At 42.9% G+C, this 12,409-nt stretch overlaps 1 protein-coding gene across 3 annotated transcripts in view; it reads right to left on the bottom strand.

The window, feature by feature from the left end:
* The window catches only part of LOC121911176, a 374,983-nt gene extending 364,164 nt beyond the window's left edge, over positions 1–10,819 (bottom strand). Inside the window, exons 1-2 of one of the 3 annotated variants that reach the window (XR_006099784.1) lie at positions 3,867–10,819; positions 3,619–3,701 (exon numbers count right to left, since the gene is read on the bottom strand). Coding sequence is in view for 1 of the 3 variants with exons in the window: in XM_042432417.1 (XP_042288351.1) it covers positions 4,242–10,160 (5,919 nt within the window). In the remaining 2 variants the exon portion in view is untranslated. Of the gene's footprint in view, positions 1–3,618 lie in introns of those variants that run through there. The other 2 variants (XM_042432417.1, XR_006099785.1) reach the window with 2 other exon arrangements.
* Positions 10,820–12,409: the final 1,590 nt, after the last annotated feature.

The following is a 12,409-nucleotide window of genomic DNA, read 5'->3' as shown; positions in this document are numbered from 1 at the left end:
TTGAAATAGTTTCTCCAACAGCCAATCAGAGGCTTTGATGCTGTTTCCACCAATAAACCATCGTAAACCATTTGATCCGTTTTCTGAAAAACTGACAAACTATTGTTTAAATAGTGAATAAAAAGTGGAGCGTGCGAATGTCCACAATAACTTTGACATTAGTTTGTTTTCTGCGCTGACGGATGAATGTGACACTAACCTGCTGCTGTCAGAGCGGCTCTCTGCTGCCTGGACGTGATTAAATCTCTTCTGTCTCTATAGGATCCATTAATGTGTTTGAAGTGAGGGCTTAGTGCTGCACTATGGATTGTTTTCTGTCTCTTATATGAGCTTATTGAGGAGAAACTCCAGCTGTCAGCATCTGGACTGATGCTAAACTCACGCAACATGTGAGTGTGTTTATAGCTAACTGTGCTTTCACTGATGATCAGTTTCAGCTCCACAACATGAAGATACAAGGAGGTTTCTGCATGTAGACGCACACAGAGAGCTGAATCTGTTCATGTGCATATATGAGTATTTATTAGAGTGGTGAGATCTCTGCATGTTAGGAAATTAAACTGTTCAATATGAAGCTGAAGCTTGAATTCACCTTCAAACTCACGTTGCAGCAACAAATATTAGATTCACACTCTGAGAGCAAAGTTTATCTTCCGAAAGAGAGAAATTATATCTTCTTCTTTAAACTCAGAGCCGGAAACTACAGAAGATCAGACGACAGACGCATATGTTTAAACTTCAAGTCTATTTTTTTCCACAGACTTCGATCCCCGTCTTCCCTCCACATGTTGACGTGTTCTTAGGCAGGAACCTCCGGGGCTGAAACATGAAGCCAACATGGAAGTCCCAAAAACTGCAGTTCCTTGAACGACCACTTGAGGCTCCAAAGTGAGTCAATCCCCATGGACCCCATAGACCCCATAGACCCCCATGGACCCCATAGACCCCATAGACTCCCATAGACCCCCATAGAGCCCATAGACCCCATAGACTCCCATAGACCCCCATAGACCCCATAGACACCCATAGACCCCCATAGACCCCCTTAGACCCCCATAGACCCCACAGACTCCCATAGTCTCCCATAGACCCTCAGAGACCCCCATAGACCCCCATAGACCTCCATAGACTCCATAGACTCCCATAGACCCCCATAGACCCCATAGACTCCCATAGACCCCCATAGACCCCCATAGACCCCATAGACCCCATAGACCCCATAGACCCCCATAGACACCCATAGACTCCATAGACCCCCATAGACCCCACAGACCCCCATAGACTCCATAGACCCCCATAGACCCCCATAGACCCCATAGACCCCATAGACCCCATAGACCCCCATAGACCCCATAGACCCATAGACACCCATAGACCCCCATAGACTCCATAGACCCCATAGACCCCACAGACTCCCATAGACCCCCATAGACCCCATAGACTCCCATCGACCCCCTTAGACCCCCATAGACACCCATAGACCCCCATAGACTCCATAGACCCCCATAGACCCCCATAGACCCCATAGACCCCATAGACCCCATAGACCCCCATAGACCCCATAGACCCCCATAGACCCATAGACACCCATAGACCCCCATAGACTCCATAGACCCCATAGACCCCACAGACTCCCATAGACCCCCATAGACCCCATAGACTCCCATAGACCCCCTTAGACCCCCATAGACACCCATAGACCCCCATAGACTCCATAGACCCCATAGACACCCATAGACCCCCATAGACTCCATAGACCCCCATAGACCCCACAGACCCCCATAGACTCCATAGACTCCCATAGACCCCCATAGACCCCATAGACCCCCATAGACCCCCATAGACCTCATAGACCCCCATAGACCCCACAGACCCCCATAGACCCCATAGACCCCATAGACACCCATAGACCCCCATAGACTCCATAGACCCCCATAGACCCCACAGACCCCCATAGACTCCCATAGACACCCATAGACCCCACAGACCCCCATAGACCCCATAGTCTCCCATAGACCCCCATAGACCCTCATGTTAAAATGAACAACTTTACAGCAGAAACAAACATGTTTACAGCCTGGTACAATAAACGGTTTTGGTCTCTATAGCTGATTTCTCCGTTCATGACAACTGTACGGGGAGTGAAAGCCACCATGACGTCACCCGTTGGTTTGAGTTTGCATTTTGACCGTCACCATCTTGGATTTTTGGAGCCAGAAGTGACCATATTTGGATGAAAGGGCGGCGCTGACCCTGACGCTAGATGCTAGCTGCTAGCTTGGTTAGCACGGTGCATTTACAGTCTATGGTTAACTGTGATAATGCTAATGCTAATTTTTGCTAGCAAAAAACAAGCTTAAAACCATTAAAACAAAATGTACTTACTGGAAAAAACTGAACATCGACTCCTTAGAGGATCTTTTAGTTCAACCAAACACAACAAGACTTTTTACGGCCAAAATGTTACAATTAACTTTCATGAACTGACATAGTGACGGCTACGGCTATACTCCGTGGTTACGCCATGGTTATGTTTACTGAATCAACATTGTCGCCATGGTAGCGACTTGTCTTTGACGACACCCACTTGTCACTTAAAGCGGCCACGCCCTTAATTATGCATACATTTAAACCTTAATTAAATTTAAACGGGTGAGTTATATAAAAATTCACCTCCGCACAGTTGTCATGAACGGGGAAATTAGCTTAAGAGACCAAAACAAAAACATGTTTATTTTGCCGTAAAGTTAACATGGGGGCATTTTAACATGGGGGTCTATGGGGATTGACTCGCTTTCGGAGCCTCACGTGGCCATTAGAGGAACTGCAGTTTTTGGCTTCATGTTTCAGTCCCGGAGGTTCCTGCTTGGTTCCTGGGTTTGAACCCCGGCTGTCCCAGATCCTTTCTACGGGGAGTTTGCATGTTCTCCCCGTGTTTGCGTGTTTTCAGTAACACTTGTGTGGCTAACACGAACCTGTAAAAATATGTTTTCAATACCTGCACATTTCCTTTAATTTAGCATTTAGTTTAATATTATAATTTAATATTTATTTCAATAACAGACATCCTGGTGTTCATATATAAGAAAATAACAAACAGGGCAGAATATGAGTATTGTATTACAACACTTTATTTACAAAGGCAGTCAGAGGTATTATATTTGACTTCTGACGACACGTTATGTGTACTTTCAAGATAAATTCTTGCAGTATATTCAGAGTCCTCAGTGAATGAAGTGAATGACCAGTGAGATGATGAATCTGCTGGATAAAAACATCATTACCTCCAGCTCCCTGTGTCCTCGTCCTCCCTGCACTTTTTCATCTGGACCCGGCTGCATTATAACAGGCCAATCCAATTTTCATTCACTAGCATGGCTCCTTCCTAGATGAGGGCTGAGGGGGATAAGTGAGTAAAACCACTTTGTTTCATTATATAATGTTGGAGCGGAGCAAATATAATAATATTAATGGGATAATTTAATGCAATTTTCTTTATTTGATGCACTCTGACTCTGCCGGCTAATCTGAAGGCATTGTTTAAAATAGATTGAAAAATGAAAGAAGTCCAAACAGCTAATCCTCCACTGAGGTCAGCCAGACGGGTACTAACAAGTATGTAGCATACCCCACCGAAAGATGGTCTGACACTTGAACTGATGATTTTAGGTTTAATGACAATCCCAAAACCAACGTAAGAGCTGGGTACAAATCACAAAACAAACAATATATTAGCCACCTTACATAGCTTAACATTAGCTCGTATTAAGCTAAAGCTAACTCAATTAGTTAAACAAACAGTAATATAACGTTACGTAAATTACTTTAAGAACTAACCACACATTAATATTACACTAAATGCTAACCTTGTGCCTCTTCGGGGGGTGCTAAAATATTGCATTTTTCCTTCTTAGTTCTTTCATCTTACTGTTTATCTTTACTGTTTATCTTTACTGTTGCGTGAAGCAGGAACTGGGCGAGTACCAGAATGCCGCCTTCAAAATAAAAGCCCTTCTAATCAAAATAGGAAATAAGGCACTACAAACCTGAAACAGATAAAATATGTAATAAAAACATATTGTAACAAAATGATGTTCAACAGGGCTATCTTTTCTTTAGATCTAAGACATAAATTGGGTTATTTACACTCCCACCAAAATTATGAATGTTTCATAATAAATGATATGAACTATGAATAATTTTCACATTAGGAATGATCATGTTTGCTTACAGTCATGGGCTTAAGAAGCCTCTAACAACAGAACTAACTTCTGCACTGGTCGCTCTAATATGGAACGTGTACCAAGGCGTTCACCCTTCTTGTTCAGTCTCTTATCTCCTACTGAGATTTTCACTCTCCTTACAAGTCCATCTTTACCACTGACAGTCTCTAAGACTCTTGCGAGTCTCCATTCACTTCTGGGTGACAGTTCATCAATGTCCATCACTACATCACCCACTTGTATATTTCTCATCGGCATGTGCCATCGTTGCCTTGTGGTGATGTTGTGAAGATACTCCCGTTTCCAGCGACTCCAAAACTGCTCTGCCAGATATTGTACACGCCGCCATCTTTTCGCTCCGTACAAGTCCTCTCTGGGGAATGTGCCAGGGGGAGGCAGTGCTATGCTGGATTTCATATTGATCAGATGATTGGGGGTGAGTGGCTCCAGGCTGTCAGGGCTATTTAAGTTATCCACGGTGAGGGGTCGGCTGTTGACTATAGCCATGGCTTCATAAAGTAGAGTCCGTAATGAGGCATCGTTGAGTCTGCCATGAGAAAGTGATAGAGTGGAGTTCAGGACACTCCTGACAGTCTTTATCTGGCGCTCCCACACGCCGCCTGCATGACTGGAGTGGGGTGCGTTCATGACAAAGTCACACTGCTTTTGTGACAGAAATGTACAGAGCCTCTGTGTGTCGAGCTCCTGCAGAGCTGCCTTGAATTCATTCTTTGCGCCAACAAAGTTAGTGCCTTGGTCGCACTGGATTTGACGGACTGCACCTCGAATAGCAATGAAGCATCGCAGGCCGTTGATGAAAGCATCGGTGGACATATCGTCTAGCATCTCGATGTGGACGGCCCGTGAGCAAAAGCAGGTAAAGAGCAGGCCATATCGCTTATGCTGTTTTCTTCCCTCTGTAGTAACAAAAGGACCAAAACAGTCCATACCACAATATGTGAATGGTGGGGAGGGCTCTACTCGTTCTGTAGGTAGGTCACTCATTCTTTGGCCCTCTGCAGGTCTCCTGAGCTTACGGCAAGTCACACACTGACGAATGTATGAAGCAACTGCTCGGCTCATACCAGGGATCCAATAGCCATTGGATCTGATTTCATTTGTGGTGAAGCCTTTTCCTTGATGTTTTGTCTTTTCGTGGTTGTGAGCTATTATTAGTTTTGTCACATGATGCTCTTTGGGGATGACAATCGGGTGTTTGAATGAGTCAGCAAGGGATGAGTGGCGGAGTCTTCCCCCAACCTTGAGGATACCGTCCGTGTCTAGAAAAACATCAAGGCGGTGCAGTTTGTTGCAATGTGGTAGTTGACTTCCTTTGTTTAACAGCTGGATTTCCTTCTCATATGCTTGACTTTGCAGGTCTTGGATTATGACACGTTCAGCACTTTCCTGTTCACTCACTGTAGAATGAACACATGATTTGATTTTCTTAGCCCGTCGCAGAAGGCGGGCCACAGCCTTGGTGGCTCGGGACCATGATGAGAACTTGGACATACGGTCGGCAAGACTCACTGGTTCTGTGGTCTTTGTTTGCAGTGTTTGTGACCTTTTGATTTCTGGATCTCCTACGCTTAGGTCCAGTATTACATCCCTAGGTGCAGGTATTTCCTTTTCCCAGAGGAACATGGGACCAGTAAACCAGTTGGATGTGAGCAGTTCATTTACAGTTTTTCCCCGGGATGCGCCATCCGCTGGATTCTTATCTGTGGGGACATAAAGCCATTGCTGGGGACTTGTGCTATGGCGGATCTTCTGGACCCGGTTGGCGACAAAGGTGTGAAAGCGCCGTGCATCATTATTTATGTAGCCTAAGACTACCTTTGAGTCTGTCCAGAAGTACTCTTTCCCATCAGCATAACCGAGTTCCTCTCTGAGCATATTGCTGATGGTGACTGAAACCACTGCTGCAGTTAATTCAAGCCTTGGTATTGTAGTCAATTTTGTGGGAGAAACACGGGCCTTTCCTATCACAAGAGAACAGTGAATCTCTCCTCTTTGGTTTCTGACTCTCAGATAAGAGCATTGTCCGTATCCACTGGCGCTCGCATCTGAAAAGTGATGCAACTCTGTATCTATGACCTCTCCAAAATTGGCAGGTACATAACATCGAGCTATGTTTACTTTCTGCAGGTTGGCAAAGTCGTGACGCCAGCTCTCCCACCGTGGCTTCAGCATCTCTGGTAGGGGGTCATCCCAACCAATACCTTGGTGACACATTTCCTGTAAGATCCTCTTTCCTTTGAGAACATAAGGCGCAAGGAAGCCGAGGGGGTCATATATGGAGGCAACAGTAGACAGTATGCCTCTACGTGTCGCTGGTTGGTCTTTCAAGGTGTTGTTGAATCTGAAACTATCCCCCTCTATGCTCCAGTGAATCCCTAGCGCTCGCTCCAGTGGTATAACGTTGAAGGTCAAATCCTTTGTCTTAGCATCTATCGCACATTCTGACGAGGGTACACTCTGTAGAACAGCATGGTTGTTTGACACAAATTTATGAAGACGGAGACCACCTTTGGCACATATCTCTCTTGCCTCGTGTGCCAACTGAATGGCCCTTTCCACCGTGTCTGTACTTGTGACTCCATCATCCACATAAAAGTCTCTGGTGATGAACTGGGATCCTATTGGATGTGAAAGACTGTTTTCCTTGGCTAGATATTTCAGGCCATAGTTCGCACAGCCAGGGGATGACACAGCACCGAAAAGATGTACCTTCATTCGGTATTCCTGAGGTTGTGTGTTTGTATCTCCATCTTTCCACCACAGGAAACGCAGGTAGTTGCGGTCATCCTCTTGGACATGGAACTGGTGAAACATTTTCTCTATGTCACACATGAGAGCTATGGGATGCTGTCTGAACCGTATGAGGACGCCCGTTAGGTTGTTTATCATGTCTGGCCCTGGAAGAAGGTGTTCGTTGAGGCTTGTGCCGGCGTGCTTTGCAGAACAGTCGAACACGACACGCAGTTTTTCAGGCTTTTTAGGGTGGTAGATGCCATGATGGGGAATGTACCATCGTTCACCGGGTGTTCCATCTTCGCATACCTCCTCGACATCACCTCTCTCAATGATTTCTTTCATGTATGTTGTGTAGTCTCTTTTATATTTCTCATCCCTGTAGAACTTCCGTCGTAGATGACTGAGCCTGATTTCAGCGAGTTTCCTGTTGTCAGGTAAGTGTGGCCGTTGCTTAAAGGGCAGAGGCATCTCATAATGTCCCTGGTCATTTTTCCTTATGCCTTCATTTAGTTTGCTCAGGAAAAGAAGATCCTCTTGTGAGACAGTCTTGTCGTCTCTTTTAGTGTCCTTAAAGTCCGACTCCAGGACACTTATCACATCCATCGGTGTTACTGGAGGGAGTTCCTTTACTGTGACTCTGTGACACAGACTAGAGTCTGTTTCATCAACGCATGGTGTTGAGCAGCCAACAATGCTCCACCCCAAATCTGTAAGAATGGCATAGGGCTCGTTGTCTTTTCCTGTTAATACCTGTCTGGGGGTTAGTGCTCTGGGACAGTTGTATCCAATTAGGAGTCCTACATCACAGCTAAGGAGAGGTGGCACCTTATCGGTGATTGCTGTTAAGTGAGGCCATCTCCTTGCTGTTTCATGAGTGGGTATATGGTCACGGTTCCCAGGAATGCAGTCTTTTGTATATGAAGGAGGAAGGTCGATGTGAAAGCATGAGTTGTAACCTCTCACACGGAGTCCAGCCACCCTTTGACTCTTCATGATCATGCTCTCTCCGAGCATAGTGGTAAGTTTCAGTTTCACCGGGTGGGAATCTGTTTGTAGTTCATTACTTATTCCATTGTCGATGAAGGTGCTGTCACTTTGAGTGTCTAATAATGCATAGACAAGCTGTTCCTTAGATGGGTTTGTAGCAGAGGACACCCATACAGGGACGATCATGGAAGTGCTGCATGACTGACCCCCTCTAGTGACGTTGAGTGCCATGGCTGCTGTGGTTTCGTTTACTGTGTTTGAAGCTGTGTTCACATTAGCTACAAGCCCTTCTCTACCTTCACGTCCTCTGTAGTTCTCATCATGGAGACAGGTAGGATGTCTTCCCTTGCATATATCACAAGTGTGGCGGTGACGACATTCCTTGGCAGTGTGACCGGGTTTCACACATCCGTAACACAGCTTATTGTCCTTCACATGTTTTCGCCGCTCCTCCAGAGACTTTTCCATAAAGTCTGCGCACTTTGGGAGTTGATGCTTGTCATCTTTGCACCACATGCAGGGGATTCTTGATTTTCCACTGCTTGATACTGATTTAACACTGTTTATGGCAGTTTGAGTGTTGAAGACATTGGCTTTGCTTCCCTTTACTTCCTTTGTGTTTCTTTTGTCCTGGAATGAGTTAGAAGAGTGAAGAGCATGTAGGGAAGTGACTGGATTGCATGCTATCTCTGCTTCTACTGAGACAAAGTTAGCGAAATCCTCAAAGGTGGGAAACTCCTTACCTCCCATGAGGGCTGTTGTGACCTGACGATTCCAACGGGATGCTAACCAGTCAGGAACTTTCTGTATCAGCTTTTGGTTTTCTTCACAGTCACTTAATATTTCTAGACCCTTCACATGAGGCATGGCTTGCAGGCAGGCATTTAGGAAGTCTGAGAATGTTCTTAATCCTTCTGCATCCTTAGACTGTATTTTTGGCCATTTTGCCAGCTTGTCTCTGAAAGCTCGTTGGATGACAAATGGCTGACCGTAGCGTTGGTTGAGCTTATTCCATGCATCTCTGTATGCCTCATCATCGTTTCGATAAAAGGTGCCTTCAAGACATTTGTGAGCGGGGCCACTAACGTGCTTCTTCAGGTAATAAAGTTTATCAGCTGAAGAAATACCTTTTCTGTCTACAAGTGACTTGAATGAAGCCTTCCATTCAATGTAGTGGATTGGATCTCCACTAAACACTGTGGGCATTGGCATCGGGAGTCTGTTTATGGCTATGCTGTCTTGAATTGCTTGGGCCAGATAGGACACGTCTGTAGGGGGTGCTGGTGCGACAGTGTGAGGGTTTTGGTGGTATACAGGGGGGCTCTGTTTAATTTCTCTGTCATAGATATCCAGTCTGGCACGAGCTGCCTCCATGTCCCTTTCTGCTTGTAGACGCTCTAATTCAGACCTCTGCATGTCTAATTCCTTCCTATGGTTCTCCTCCATTATTCTTATTTTTTCCTTTTGCTTTCTTTCTTCTTGCATTACTTTGTATTGAGCCTCCCTTGCAGCTAGCTCTGCGGCTGCATCAGCCCTTTTTGCAGCTATGCTTGTTGATTCAGAGTGGTGACTGGCACCTGACAGAGAGGCAGTACCATATATGGAGTAAGCATAGTCATGGGCTAGTAGCTGATGGAGCTGGTGTCTTTCATGCTCTGCATCAAAACAGCCATCTATTGCTGATAAGCGTTCATAGACTATTTTCATAATGTCTTTAGTTACAGCCTCACATGCATCTATTTTGCGTCTTAGTTCAGTAGATGGTGTGGCACGCTCTCTTATTTCATTGTAAGCTCTCATGAGTCCATCTTTTCCTTTTTCAATGGTGTCTGCCATTGCAGCCAATTCTGTTTCTGATATGTCTTTCTTTAAATTTTCTTTGGATTTTCTGATTTGAATTTTCCATTGTTCATACATGCTGAGCAGTCTTTTTTCCTTTTTACTCAATTCCTCCTTTTGGTAGGCTAGCATTTTCTCTGTGGGTACACTAGGACGTTCTGAACGACGTGGTAATGTTAACCCATCAGTGTCATCCATTTTGTGTTGAAGCTCAGCTAGTCGTTTTTCTCTGCTTTCAATTGTCTCCTTTAATTCCTGCCTTGACACGTCTTTATTTTCCTCTTGATGTAGTAAGCTCCTACTTTCCTGTATTTCCGTTTGTAGCTTTTGTATCTGTTCCTTTATGTCATCCATTTTGAGCGTAGTTGTATTCCTTAACGTCTCCTTTGACCATAACGTTCAGTGCTGCAAATTGCTGCTCTGTGTGCCGTGCCGTCGTATCGTGGATTACATAGGCAGCATGGTGTAGCAGGTACAGGCGAAGCTCTTACTGTAGCATACCCCACCGAAAGATGGTCTGACACTTGAACTGATGATTTTAGGTTTAATGACAATCCCAAAACCAACGTAAGAGCTGGGTACAAATCACAAAACAAACAATATATTAGCCACCTTACATAGCTTAACATTAGCTCGTATTAAGCTAAAGCTAACTCAATTAGTTAAACAAACAGTAATATAACGTTACGTAAATTACTTTAAGAACTAACCACACATTAATATTACACTAAATGCTAACCTTGTGCCTCTTCGGGGGGTGCTAAAATATTGCATTTTTCCTTCTTAGTTCTTTCATCTTACTGTTTATCTTTACTGTTTATCTTTACTGTTGCGTGAAGCAGGAACTGGGCGAGTACCAGAATGCCGCCTTCAAAATAAAAGCCCTTCTAATCAAAATAGGAAATAAGGCACTACAAACCTGAAACAGATAAAATATGTAATAAAAACATATTGTAACAAAATGATGTTCAACAGGGCTATCTTTTCTTTAGATCTAAGACATAAATTGGGTTATTTACAAAGTACATGTACTCAACTACTGAACTAATACACCAGAGGTGGAAAGACACTGAGTACATTTACTCAAGTATTGTATTTAACTACAGTTTAGAGGTACTTGTACTTTACTGGAGTATTTCCATGTGATTCTACTTTCTACATTTCAGAGGGAAATATTGTACTTTCTACTCCACTACATTTATTTGACAGCTTTAGTTACTTTTCAGATGAAGATTTGACACAATGGATAATATAACAAGCTTTTAAAATACAACACATTGTTAAAGATGAAACCAGTGGTTTCCAACCTTTTTGGCTTTTGACGTCTTACAAAAAGCAGTGTGTAGTCGGGGTCACATTTCACATGTCTATGAGTTGTTAACAGCTCCACCAAATAGTGATTTTTCCCTCTAAACTTCTCACATGCTTTCATTTCAATAAATGTTCAAATGATCCAATATTTCAGCAAAAATCAAAGATTAGAGAAAAAGTTGTTGCTAAATTGACTTTAAGTATCAAAAGAGAAAATATTCACTTGCTTGGAGATTCAATAATGACTTTTACAGGTGAAATATATTTGTATTTGTGCTTTCTGTATATTATGTTGCTGACTGCTGAACTGTATTCCTAATTAATTATATATGTTGTATATATATATTTATACATATATAATAATAATTACATGTTTATTTTTTGTCTCTGAATGTATTGATTTCTTGTTTTTTCTCAGATTAAACTTCTGTAAACACTTAAAGAATCTGAATCTGGAGAATAATCCTCCTTCACCTCAACTGAGGTTGAGGGATTGATACTGAATCATAATCTGGAAAAAAAAAAAATGATTTAAATCAATATTATAAGATATAAAGTCAAATTTACAATTTACTAAGTCAAGATTTTAACTTCCTTATCAAAAATTATAATTTATTATGTCAACATAACAATTTAAATCAGGATTATGAGACACACCGTCAGGCTTTTATTTAAGTCATAATCTTTATGAGAAATCTGTAAATTAATTTGAAAGTGGAATAATCAGGCAGAACAACTCGGTATCAGAGAGTTTTTGATTCGTAATGTTTTGGGGTTCCACAGGGAACCATCCTGGGGTCCCTCATCTTTTCATTATTCTTATTTATACTTATTAATGATTTAAAATCTGCCGTCGATTGTCTCAGAACTTCAATATTTTCTCTGTCAAACACAGAAGACTTTGTTTCAGGCAGAAGATTTGAAAATCTCACTGAAACTGAAGGAAAACAAAGAATTGTTTCTGCGAATGAAGTCTGAGTTTCTTAGATTAAACTTTTGTAAACCCTTTATAATAAATAATCCTTCTTCAACCCTGAAACTGTTTATTTTCTCAGTCATGATCATTTCTGTGTCTAATGGCTTGTTTTCCAGTCTAACCAGCAGAGTTAAGCCTTCAGAACAAGAACACGCTGAATAATAATAATAATGATAATACTGTAATAGATAAAAAAAAAAAATACTTTAATCTGCCTCTTAATGTACCCACAGTTGTCTAATCCAGATCTTATTTGTTCTCTGGCCTGCAGTGTATTTTGCTGCGGGATGAGATGGTGTTTAATCGACTTTGGGAG

The sequence above is a fragment of the Thunnus maccoyii genome, chromosome 14 (assembly GCF_910596095.1).
Source record: "Thunnus maccoyii chromosome 14, fThuMac1.1, whole genome shotgun sequence".
In the NCBI taxonomy this organism is placed as follows: domain Eukaryota; kingdom Metazoa; phylum Chordata; class Actinopteri; order Scombriformes; family Scombridae; genus Thunnus; species Thunnus maccoyii.
Note: the sequence above shows the minus strand (reverse complement) of the source record. Positions and strands in the feature narration are given on the sequence as shown.